The sequence below is a fragment of the Simochromis diagramma genome, unplaced genomic scaffold, assembly GCF_900408965.1.
Source record: "Simochromis diagramma unplaced genomic scaffold, fSimDia1.1 OVJJ01000802.1, whole genome shotgun sequence".
NCBI lineage: Eukaryota > Metazoa > Chordata > Actinopteri > Cichliformes > Cichlidae > Simochromis > Simochromis diagramma.
This window is the reverse complement of record NW_024387492.1, coordinates 21,684,373-21,697,946: the sequence shown is the minus strand read 5'-3', so window position 1 is coordinate 21,697,946 and position 13,574 is coordinate 21,684,373. Positions and strand designations below refer to the sequence as shown.

At 40.4% G+C, this 13,574-nt stretch overlaps 1 protein-coding gene across 2 annotated transcripts in view; it reads left to right on the top strand.

Moving 5' to 3' along the window:
• The window catches only part of cnksr3 (cnksr family member 3), a 44,723-nt gene that overhangs the window by 11,079 nt on the left and 20,070 nt on the right, over positions 1 to 13,574 (top strand). For both annotated transcript variants that reach the window (XM_040016988.1, XM_040016989.1), the window contains exon 2: positions 9,708 to 9,871. In XM_040016988.1, coding sequence (XP_039872922.1) covers positions 9,708 to 9,871 — 164 coding nt within the window. The remainder of the gene's footprint in view (positions 1 to 9,707; positions 9,872 to 13,574) is intronic.

Here is a 13,574-nt window from a genome sequence, read left to right as displayed (position 1 = left end):
GTCATTTTCAAATCTATCCGGGCTAGTGTGGACGTAGCCTTAGTTGTAGTTTGTGGTGTTATTGGATGTTTGCAGAGAGTGCTGTTCAGTCATGAATAAATGTTACCCTGGTAAGTGCACCAGCTCTAACCAGATGGATTTAAATGAGAAGTGCTGATTGTCGAGGAGTGTGATTTTGATCAAAGACTGAACCAGCTGGTGGATGTTTCTTTTTTTTTTTTTTTTTTTTTTTTCTCTTAGTTTCTTATCAGTGAAGTTGAGTTCACCCAGGGAAGAGCAGTGAATCACAGGAAGCAGCCGGAATATCTCCATCGAGGCCCTTTTCCTGCCTTTTTTCCATCTGTGAGCAACTTTTGGGTCGCTCAGTAGAGAGAGTGTCTCGAGTCACGTTAGCTATATCAGCAGGTCCAGATATCCAAATACACCAATCATGCAGCGTACTGTTTACTAGACAGGCTGCAAAACCAGAAACTGACCCCCGTAAACTTTACTTACTTTTACTTCAATTCAGCTGTTTAGCTGATATCTCTCACTAATTAAACTGAATTATTGACATTTGTCTGATTGGTTCAAAAACAGTGATACACCACTGGCAGCAGCCCTTTAGAAATTCACCCGTGAACACATTATGTTTTTAAGTGTTTTGAGATGGATTTTGCTCTATTATGAGAGGTCTCAAGTTTTCCACCTCATGTCAGGGTCAGTTGACTAATTCGAAAACTTCGAAGTGCGTTTTCCATGTGGAGTAGTTGGATGGTCAAAACAATTTATCGTATATGAAATGTCTCCTTTTTATGCATTTCACCTTTGATACCAGGCTCACCTTGTAGGTGTGATTCCTTATTTTTCAGAATCGGTGCACAGAAGTGAGTTTTAACCCTAAATTCTTTATGTGGTTATCTCTGGGACTTCTGAAGCTTTTGACCAACATGTGTGTGTTCTATGAAGTAAAAGTATACATGTATAAAGGTAATGATTTCATTAAATATAATAAATATACTAAAGTTAAAGAGTCTAGGGTGGGGTCAAGTGTAGACTTTTTCTGGATGTGATTGAAATAAGTGCTAAATATAACATAACTATGCCTCATACTCCTGAATGGTTACTGTTAAAACACAATAACTTTACACCACTACTTGTAAATAATAAGATAAATATTAAAGTTTGATATAAATCACTGTGATACAGTAGGTCTGCTCTGCTTTTCACTCAGTCAACTCCCACAGTTCCCATTTGTTTAGTTTTTGAGGACAGATCTACACGGTGCTCAAGGAAATCCTTTTTCCTCTTGAATGGTGTTTGTTCGACAGAAGGCTGCCTCACACCCCTCAGATGAATGGTCAGGATGTGTGTGTGTGTTTGTGTGTGTGTGTTTGTGTGTGAGATATAGTGCAGGGTTTGACAGAGGCCTAGTCAAGCTATGAATAGCCTCATTGCTCTTTTACCACTTTTCCTTGCAGCCCTCCACCCTCGTCCTGTTGTTTTTGGGTGGTGGTGTAAAGATTCCTTTTGTTTCGCTCAGTTGGGGAGTGTCGGGTCCGGACTCCATCTTTGTGCTTCAACAACTCAACACGTGTCATTTGTTGTAATGAAGAGGTGACTGAGACCTCGACAGGGATAAACCTTCAGTACAGAAAGTTTCTGAGGAGATATCTGACCTTTATCGACAGAGTATCACACAAGCCAACTGGACTTGTGATTTTTGACTGCAAAATTATAAAGTAATTCTCATCTTTCAGGAATCATTTCAGTGTTCTCTCTAGCCCAGAATGGTAGAGCGCATACTAAAATCTAGACACAGTGGAGTTTTTGGTCTATATAGCAGTAGCAGTGACACTCTTAAAACCTTTATTCTCTTCTTTCTGAAACTGTTTGAATTTTGCCTCTAGGACAAATTATAACAGAGTTAGGATTATTTAAAGACTGCTTGTAAAATTGGCTCACCCTGAGACAATGGTTTAAAAAAAAAAAAAAGAAAAAAGGGCTGAGGGTATTTTCACGTTTAACTGCCCAGTAGGTTGTTTTTACATGTATATTAAAAATGCAAACTGTAAGCCATGAAAACTACTGTTAAATCTACACATTTAACAAATTCAACATGTTATTTGTTCCATTTAAGACCTCAACAGAGACAAATGCTCAATACAGAAAGTTTTGAAAAGGTATAAACTGCATCTATAAGTAGATATTTAAACTTGTTTTAGTAGTTTAAATGGATTTTAATGGAGTTTGTTGTATTAAACATTCCAGTAATCATAATTCAACAACCCAAATTCCCAAATAGATCTTTAGTATTATGTTAAAAATGCAAAAATTTACCAAGCAACAGTTCTTTTCATTTCTGCTTGAATAAACATAATGGATGTCTTTAGGTTTTCGCTTCAGCGTGTTTTCTTTAAAGGTGGGAGGTATCATGGCGCTCCTCGTTTTGTTTGTTTTCATCTTTTTGATAAATGATTAACTCGACTGTTGATGAGCAGCTGGAGTTTAACCTGCAGCTTTTTTGATATTCTCTCCCGTGCTTGAGATGGCTAGAATAACCAACTTTATAATGACCAAGTCTTATAAATACTCCTTAACAGTCAAAATTGAGTCAAGTCTGACAGAGGATGTTAATCATTGGCCATATAAATCCTGCTTGTGTATTTAAGACCTTTTTTTTTTTTTTTTTTTTCTTTCATTAACATTTCATTGATTTTAAATGTCACTGAATATTTGGCACTATGGCCGCTCGGCGCTACCAAGTTTACCTGATGTTAGCAGCACAACAGCTTTCTTTTCCTGCAGGTTAACGTGCATTTTGTGCTACGGCTGACTGGTTTGCCCTGAGACAGTTTACATAAAGCCACTCGTTTACTCAGTCATGGCGTCATGGGACTGAGGCTGTGTTTTGTCTAACCTTGCTTATTTACAACGCTATGCAGCTACATACGATCCACACGTAGGCACTGCTTTAACACTTGCTAGCCATGCCTGAGAATTCTGCGTGGAGCATCTTTTCTGCTGTCATAGCAACAACCAGTCTTACAAGACAAGCTGGCCAAGCTGCAAGTAGTAGTAGTAGTAGTAGTAGTAGTAGTAGTAGTAGTAGTAGTAGTTTACCTCTGTAAACACCCACAGTTGTTATTTTATCCACAGTCACTTTATTCATACTCAATCTGCACTGCAGCTAAGGAATTACAGCAAGAAAGAATCTTTTTAAAAATATATTTAATGATACACATATTGATACTGTCGGAGAATCGATGTGATAATACATCCAAAAATCTGAATACATCTGAACATTACTCGTGAACAAATTACAGTCTGTGCTTTGTAAGGCTTTTTTTCAGGAATCTGGCTGCTAAAGGTTGCTTCAGCCATAAAAATTTTTATTTGTGAGTTTGATTAATAATGAGTGTGTTATTTCCTCAAAGAAGAGAAAAATGGATGTAGAAGGTGAAGCACAGTGTTTTCACCCCTGCATGGCTGGTCAGGCCTGGTGTGAAGTAGGTGTGAACATTGCGTCATCGGGTTTTGGAGAGCTGTGGAAGCAGACACCTCCTGTCAGATGTCAGGATGCTGTGGAGGGGGGTTGAGGTCAGAAGTCTTTCACACTGAACTGTTTAAACAGTTTCTTCATAAATGTAGCCGTCTGCCAATCCAAAATGGCCTCCACAAAGTTGTGGGGGGGGGGGGAAACCTTAAAAACATGACTGTCTTACCCTTCTATTAAACTTAACATGTCTTTTACAGGAATGTTCTTGAAGTTGAAATCTTGTTCTTTTAACATAAAAGGAAAATGTATAAATGGGGATGAGTGAAGCGGGGTTGCTCAGAGTTTGACACAAATTAGTGAATGCTCTGTGGCTGTATAGCTTATCTTGCATCCGTCTGTGGGTGGAGAGGGTGGCAAGGATAGTCAAAGTTTGTTGGATTATTTTGTTTTCATAATCTTGGAGAGCAAAATTAGTCACCAAGCCCTTAGCACTGCTGCCATATTTTGATTGATAACAGATAAAATTGATTAAGACACATGAAGTAATGACCCATCAAATATTAACCTCCTAGTTTTCATGGATTTGAGGCTACCGTGTAGCTTTGTCATTACGGTAACAATGAAAACTTTCCCACCCTGAGCTGCTGCTTCCTGTTGGCACGCAGTTTCCCAGCAGCAGCTGAGAGACAGACAGGCTGAGGTCCGCAGTCGTCTGCAAACATGAGACCGGTCAAAGATGGAGAAGCAAGCTTTTCTTACATCTGTGACTAAAGTAAACTTTGGAAAATGGGGCCTTTAGAAACACACGGGCATCAGAGCAGGTCGATTTAAAACTGTTCCAGTTTTTTCTCACAATTATTATAATATTTTATTATCATTATAAGAGAAAAAAAGTGGAACTCATTAAACAGAACAAACACACATTTTAAAATGCTGGGACTAGACTTATGTTGTTGAGAAAGAGTACATCAACAAACAGTCCAGCTGATTCGGGCCAGTGACAGTGTTTCTGGATGGATGGATGATATAAACATACTAAATGGTATAACTTAATGAAAATGCAATTTTTTTTCTTCCTTCTACCAAGGGCCAGTACAAATATACAATGGACCAAGTTTTCTAAGACTCAGCAGTACCAAAGAAAAGCTTATCCCAGTATGTAAACCTTTGTATGGCTTCATTAAATGTTCAAAAGTTATTGTAGAAAATGGTGATTCGTCAGTGAATTTCTCAATAGTAAATTATATCAAAATTTCTGAACATATGGTCATCAAAAGAGCAAAATACACTAAACAAAGTGAATGTAGGAATTCAGGAATCATGTCAGAGTTCAGAGTGTCTGTGCACTTTGCTCTCTAATGGCCTTTGCTCATGTCAAGCCGAATTTATTCTGTCAACAAACACGAAAGTTTCAACGGAAATACTGAGATGGTTCTCTCTCATTTTAACTGTGCTGTGATGGCAGTGAACTCGGAGCAGGTGAGTTTAAAATCAGAGGTTAAAATTTGAAAGTTAAAGTCGGTTTTCTTTTGTTGACAGTATATTTAAAGAACACTTGCAATAACAGCATTTCTGATGATACAGACAAAAATACTAAACATTCAGTAAAACTGTGTTCATTGTATGCAGTATTTATGTCTTATCTTTTTCCGATGAAAAAGGTGAAATAAGACTGCATGGGTAAGCACAAAAGTAGCGTAGACAGTATTTTCCCTGGAAATGTTAAGTACATCATAACTGGCTTCACAGTTTAGTTTTACAATGACTAAAATAACTTGACCTTGAAAATATTCTCTTCCTGGGATGTTCTGCAGTAGATTCTGCAGCATTAAACGATTACTGGAGGCTTCCTCTCAGACATGCCTGGGCTCTTTTTATTGTTGTGTGCGCCAGGGAACACAAGCTCATGGAGTTGCTATAGCAATCATACCACAATATGATATTTTATATCATTTAAAAATGAATACCGGCATTATCTCAGACGATATGATGTGACACAGGTCTAGCTGACACTGGACGTATCGATGGGCATCAAGGAAATGCCCTTCGATACGTGCACTGTTTCTTCATGTCTTTTGAAAAGGTGTTCCATGGCCTCGGATGGGCTTGGAACTGTGAGTCACTGGCAGTTTGTCTGTAAATGTCGGTGAATGAAGCAGCTGATCTGCTCCCAGCGTTGTTGTCCCTCCTCCTTCCTCGCACCTGTTTGGAAATCAATCCTCTGAAACAGGCTATGAATATTTCATCAGTCTGAACCTGAGCTCAGAGTACACTGTGAAACATTCACATTACAAGTCTGTACAAATTAGATGAACTAAAAACACAAGTGCAGATACAGTTGCTTTTTTTCCCACCTATGCAGCTGATCATGTTCAAGCAATAATTATCAAACATTTTGTACCAAAGGGGACAACCAAGATGTCAACCAAATCTCTTTACATAGACACAAGCATTTTTCTCCAATATTTCGTGCTCAGTTAGAGATGATCTGAATGGACCTCTGTGGTTCAGTTTTATCCCAAGAGATAACCCTACTGTTTCAGACCATATTTGCTGAATAAATGAGGGTTTCTCTCCAGCTCTTCCTAAAGTAAGTGTTTCTTGTGGTGCTATGGACAGAAAAGGTTCACACAGATACCATCTGCTGTGTTTAATTATTCGTGCTGCTTGAGAAGCATCTCACAAACCAAACAACTAAACCGCCAACACAAGGCTCTCAGCAGTGTTACAGTGTGGTAATCCGGCTCGATCCTCGGCGCCTGTCAGAGGTTTGAAACGGCTTTCCGAGAGTTTGGGCCGAGCGCCAAACCCGACAGAGCATCGAGATGAGGAATGATAAAAATGACTCAGCAGCTACAGAAATTAATGATGTTTTATGTATTGCTGGAACATTGGATCCAGACCTGAATGTTGGACTTGAGTTTTTATTCTTTTATCTATTTTATTTAACTTGTTAATCTCCCATAATTTGAGCAAACTGTCTAAGCCATTGGTTTTCAGACCTGAATCTATCGAACGTTTCCCATCTGAGCAGGATGTTTCTGCATCACAGGAAGAATCAAGCGTAGAAGCTTAGCAGAAACTCATGTTTGCTCATGTTATGATGGTAGTTGTCTCTGCTTTGCAGGGAGACTCAGTCTTTTGTTATCATGCTTTCATTAGCGGGCGATTTGGCTCCCGTGTGACGTTTAGCCGACCTTGCTGTGCAGCTGAGAGATTATCGGCCTCCTCGGGTGACAGTAATGTGATCCAGGCTGTCACCAACACATTCCTGCTGACTGCAAACTGCTGTCCAGCTCTGACCAACAGCAGAGGGAGTTTAGTTTGAAGTGTGGAGATGCGCTACAACCTAGAAGGAGCAGGAATTGTGGATATTTACCTGAGGAAGGTTTGGGAGTATGGTCACAGTTTCAATTTGGGTGTATTGAGAAACTTTCAGGAGCAACTGAACTGGAGCAGAAACCAAAATGAATGTGTGAAGATCTCCGATATAGGAGTTCAAGGCTTTCACAGTAGTATCTCGTTTTCTTTTAGTTTGATGAATGGAGAATTTTTAATTAAAGTTTAATTTACATGCTTTAATGGAGGGATCTCAAACTTGTTCTTGTTTATCATAAACTGATCCATTGCTAATTACCACCTCAAATTAAACTAAATATATTTTGTGACAATAAAGGAGCAGTATCAGTATCACTGTCTTTCAGTGACTTTCTCATCCCATCCACAATCTGAAGCTGCTGTTTGTGACTCGTTCAGCTCTCCACCTGCAGCAGGTTCTGGAAGCAGATCTTCAAATCAGATGCAGGACTGCTGCGTGCAGTCCAAGAAGCTGGATTTGGAGTCTGTCATTCTGCAGTGGTGACCAGATCACTCTATGAGGAAGGCTCAGTACTAAGTGCTTAACTTTCAAAATGATAGGAAGGGGATCAAAAGACAATGCATGTTTAAATCAGTTGTTTAAAGTCTGGCCCTCTGAGAATGTCCTGAAGTGTTGCCCATCCCTCCCCCAGATGGTCTAAATTTTACCCTGTTGGGGGATGAGCAGACGAGCCGTGTCCTCCTGCTGGGGCCTGATTTGGAGTCCTTCCCAGACAATTTCACCCCCTCAAACTTTGCTGAAATCCTGTGAGTCTTTATTCTGGCCTTTTATAATAAAGACCAAAATAAATCGAATCTTACCATTGTACTAACAGTAAGCAAACAAACACGCTCTGTATTCTCGGTGCAACTCTGTGTCAGAGGCTGCTGAACTCGGAGGTGTCCCGTCAGCAGTTAGTTAAGAGGAATGTTCCTCCCTGCTGTCAGAGAGAAAGCGTGGGCCATCTGTCGTCCCGAACACAAACAGGAGTCGCAGCTTCTTTAATGACCACATGCTGGGGCAGTTGTTTTCTTCTCACCCTCCCAGACATTTTGTTGGCCAGTTGCTGCTCGGCTTCTGCATAACATCATCATCATCATCATCTGACATTTGTTGAAAACTTGTGTGCTAAAACTCTAACATTTATTTTTAGTATGATGCAGGATTCCTGTGGGTCATTAAAGTCTGAACTTAAATCAAGAAAAAGAACTTGTTGAAATGTTTTGAACAAAAACAATGCTGTGGAGTGAACTTTGAGATGGAGGAATTCACACTGGCAGAACGGAGAGTTGTAGAGGCTGTTGAACTGTTAAATTGCTGTAGACAGTTCTTCTCTTTAGCGTACAATGTTTGCACGTATGCTTAATATTTTCCCATTATTGAGTTTTTCATATTCTTCCCAACCAAACACATCCAAAAACCCTGCAGCGAACATTTTCTGTGCTCATGTGTGTCAGACAGTAACTGGTGCGTGATTGCTCATTTTATTGATCCAGCTAAGAGAACTCTTTCACAGAGGTCAGAGGTGAATGTTGGGTGCAAAGTGGCGCCGCTGAAACGGGCGCCATCTCCCTTGAGGTCTCATGAGGTCACGGGGCTGAAAGTGGGGTGCCCAGTATGACCATACCGGGCCACCAGAGAAAGATGTCATTAAGCATGCAAACCTGCTCATTAACCACTACTGGCAGAGCTATTAAATATTAAATGAACTAACACTTTATGGTTTGATGATTTGAGTATTTCTGGCATTTTAAGTGACAGTAGCCGTAGATTTGTGATGATGGTACAGAGGATTAGTGCTACGAGTTCAATACACGTGAGCTCCCCGACGATGTTCACATGCACGCGTGTGGTTGAGTTGGCTGTCAAGGATTGATTCATGCCAGAAATTCAATTTGTTCTACACATGTTGGGGGGAAAAGGTCTCATCCTGTTCCCTCCTTTCACAGTAAAGCTCTCTTCTCGCATATTCTCTGTTGTGATAGAGTAAGTCATGCATTAATAACTACTGCTTAAATTGTCAAATGTATTTCTTCAAATCAAATTAGTTTGAGTGTTGTTCCTGCAAATGTTTCACAATAAAAGCCTCATTAAGATGTGAAGGGTTTCTGTACAGTTACAAGTGCTATAGGACTTTCAATTTGAAATATACAGGAAGTGTTGAGATTGTAAGAAACAACAAAATGAGGCGACTGTAACAGAGAGACTGAGATTTTAAAAAACTAAATGGGGCTAATTAAAATTGTCCAAGCTATCTTTAGCTACTCAGGTAAAGTTAGATAAATAAAATCAGAAAAAACATTATACTTGAAACAAAGTCTAGGACTAACAAACAGACAGTAAGTTATTGAAAGAAACGTATTCCTTTATACAGGAATGTGTTTCTTGGTCTGTTATTAGGTGACGAAAATGGTTTGCTTGTTGGTTGGTTGACGGAGGTGATGGATTTAAGAAAAGGTGTGGTTTGGTGAGCTGGCAGGACGCTGCCAGGCTGTTGGCTGTCACAGTGACTGATTGAGTCAATAAGGCGATGTTGACTCAGCAGCTGTGTTTGCTGTAAGACCTGAATGGATCATTGAGAGATGACTTTCACTGAAACTCAGATGCTGAAGTCATGCTCTGGTTTACTTGCATGTGAACTCCAGCCTTAAGAACTCCAGGCTGATTGGTGATCCATGATATACAACCTAGGAATGTGAGCGATCAAAAGCACTTCTGTTATAAAACACTAATTGTGTTGCATCCCTGATGAATTTGTCAGTTTACTCAAATAAATTTCAAACCTGAGTTTTGCTGAATTAAAATGGTGAATTTCATCAATAACCTGTTCTGTGAACATTAAATGTGCTTCATTGTCGTTGTCTCTCTCAGGTCTGGATGACAGCCTGCAGCAGTACATCCCATCCTTCCAACAGCTGCAGGTGGATGGGGAGAAGCTGCTCAGGATGTCCCACCAGGAGCTGCTGTCTCTGGGCGTGGCGAGGGTTGGACACCAGGAGCTGATCCTGGAGGCGGTGGATCTGCTCTGCGCTCTGGTCAGTTAGAAATCAGAAAATCCCACATTCTCTTTTTACTTCTGATAACGTTCCTGTTTAGAAATGTTCCTCTACTATATAATTGTGGATTTCAGTGTCTGCTGTCATCACTCATGAGTCAGCATGTTAAATATACCTGTTTCAAGTCCTTTGAGATATGTCTTTAGCAGTGTTGAGCTCCAATTCTTGTTCAATCAAACAATTTCTAATGATGCTGATGAGAAACTGCCAAAGCTTCTCTCTGTGTGAGACTCTGCTGAGATGGTGTCTGGACCACACAAACACCTGGCTTGTGTTACAAACCATAAAAATGTTGTAGGCGAATGCATGCACTGGAGTTAACTGAGTTAGCAGTTAGTAAAGGGGATATCTCAATTTGAGCTTCACAGTTTGAGCTTCCATCCATTTTTGGCCACTTGTCATGTTTTTCTGGCTTGTCCAGGGAGTCCACTCCAGGGGAGACTCAGGACTGGAAATGCCTTGGAAAGTCTGGAGAGTCCAGGAAGGAGGGAGGTTTGGGAATCTTTGCTTAGACTCATTGGCTGATGCTTATAAGTTCAGCAGCAGAGCAGAAGATGATCCTTTTCTGTCCATCACTGATGGCAGTGCTGTAAACCTTGTGTAAAAGTTTCTAGAGCAAAGATTTGTTTCTTTTAAATAAAAGTTTCAATTGCATTTAAAAACAGCACCACAGCTACCACCATGCACATTACACGCTGCCTGAGGGGGCATTAAAACAGCTCAGTGTTCATCATAACAATCATAAGACCAGTGCTGCGATCAGAATCCTACTGCGTCTGATATATTTGGACAGTTTTTCTCAGAAAGTCTGAAAACTGAGCAAGAGAGGGATTTTCTAGGAAACTACAGAGTTTATCTTCGGTTTTTTAGGTTTAATGCCACAAATGAATGAAAGTTGAGCAGTAGTTTGTGTTGTGATTCTCCTGTTGTGCCCTTTAGTGGAACTGAGTTTTGGTTTAGTCGGTCGTGGCTAAAAAGTTCTGTATTCCTGTTTTCACTCAAACAAATCAACGGCAAACATATATATGATTTCTAAAAAAATTGTTTCGCTGTGAAACACAGAGCTGTGTGATATGTTTTTAATGCCCAGAAGGTGTCAAACAGGAGCAGAAATCTTTGTTTAAAAGCACGTCAGTTATGCATGAAAATCAGTAATGAATGAAATAATCAGTGACTTGAGCCGATGACACGTGGACATTGAAACAAAGAGACGACAGAAGAGTAAATGATCCGGTGACTCAGCATGGAGAACGTCATAAGAGGAAACTTCATCTATCATAGAGTTAATATTGGAAGGAAAACAGAAAGGGTAGTAGTGATGTTGAAATTAAATTATCCTGAAAGTCACTCCAGCTTAGGCTGGTTAACCATATCCAGACACAAAGGTGGAGTTAACTATCAGGTAGGTTGGTTTGCAAAAGGCAGACTGTATGTGCGAATCACCTGACCCTGAAAAACTAACATTGAGGCTTCATAATAGCTGTGTGGTGGCTGCAGACTTTGGTGTGACCCGTTTAAAGTTTTGAAGCACACACAGAGCCCCTCAGTCAGCTGTTTATGGGCTCTAATGTCTGTGTGGTGGTGAAAAGGGGGATTTACAGGCTGTGCTGAGGTTTAATGTTGTGACTGGCCTGAATAGGATTCAGTGGCTTTTTTTAAATGGAGACTGACACTCTGCTGTACCCGCCAACAAATGGTGACGATAAAAGAACAAGTGACCACAACAGACACTTATCAACCGCACTAACTACAAATTACTGTGTCCACCATATCAACTTTTCTCCAGTATAGTTGTTCAGATTGTCTGACTGGTGTCTGATAATATGACATTTACACGCAGACATCTGTTTGTAACTGAACTTCTCAATGTTTGTTTAAATGTGAAAAGCATTAAAACACAGAATACTTCATTGGCTGAAGATAAGATTCCTAAAACTCCCAAAATTTCAGGGAAAAGTCTTTTTTTATATATATTTTTATATATATGACTTCTCCTCATGACAGCTGGGGCTGTGCGATATGACCAAAATCTCATATCCTGATATAAGAATTCTATCGTCCCGATAACGATATAAATCACAAACATGCAACATTTTCTGTAAATTCTGTGAATCTCGGGCAGCTCGACTTGCAGGAAGTGTTTCCAGCTGCGCGTCATGTAGCTGGAGTCGAGTGTTTAACCGATGCATGAAACGATACATTTTTAGACATAAGTTGTAACAGCCGCCGCTTTCTTTGTGAGTATTTATTACACGGCGTGCTGCGGGGAAAAGCCTGTTCTAACGTTTTAGTCTAAGGTTTATTTTTTAGCACCTGGCGGCTCTTTTTTACTTCTCATCCGTAAATAATCTGCTCTTTCACGTGATTCAGTTTATTTAGAAAAGTCTCAACAGGATCTTGAGCTTTATTGTGAAAGGTTTATGTGGAACATAAACAAGCGGACACGCGATGGCGTTACCGTCGTTGTTGCTAACCACAACGCATAAAAACAGGCGCTTGTCCGTCCGTAGTGTCGTTATATAAAATATGAGAGAAAGGCAAAAATTTATGAAATTAATATAGCCACTACAGTGACCATCAAAACGGTGAAAAAATATTGACGTAAACAGTTTATTTTGCGACACCACGAAACAAACGATAGCGTAAAATGAAACGATAGATGTTTTTATATCGTCATCCGATATACAGTGGGGCAAAAAAGTATTTAGTCAGCCACCGATTGTGCAAGTTCCCCCACTTAAAATGATGACAGAGGTCAGTAATTTGCACCAGAGGTACACTTCAACTGTGAGAGACAGAATGTGAAAAAAAAATCCATGAATTCACATAATAGAATTTGTAAAGAATTCATTCGTAAATTAGGGTGGAAAATAAGTATTTGGTCACCTCAAACAAGGAAAATCTCTGGCTCTCACAGACCTGTAACGTCTTCTGTAAGAAGCTTTTCTGTCCCCCACTCGTTACCTGTATGAATGGCACCTGTTTGAACTCATCATCTGTATAAAAGACACCTGTCCACAGCCTCAAACAGTCAGACTCCAAACTCCACCATGGCCAAGACCAAAGAGCTTTTGAAGGACACCAGGAAAAGTATTGTAGACCTGCACCAGACTGGGAAGAGTGAATCTACAATAGGCAAGCAGCTTGGTGTGAAAAAATCAACTGTGGGAGCAATCATCAGAAAATGGAAGACATACAAGACCACTGATAATCTCCCTCGATCTGGGGCTCCACGCAAGATCTCATCCCGTGGGGTCAAAATGATCATGAGAACGGTGAGCAAAGATCCCAGAACCACACGGGGGGACCTGGTGAATGACCTGCAGAGAGCTGGGACCAAAGTAACAAAGGTCACCATCAGTAACACACTACAACGGCAGGGAATCAAATCCCGCAGTGCCAGACGTGTTCCGCTGCTGAAGCCAGTGCATGTCCAGGCCCGTCTGAAGTTTGCCAGAGAGCACATGGATGATACAGCAGAGGATTGGGAGAATGTCATGTGGTCAGATGAAACCAAAGTAGAACTTTTTGGTATAAACTCAACTCGTCGTGTTTGGAGGAAGAAGAATACTGAGTTGCACCCCAAGAACACCATACCTACTGTGAAGCATGGGGGTGGAAACATCATGCTATGGGGCTGTTTTTCTGCCAAGGGGACAGGACGACTGATCCGTGTTAAGGA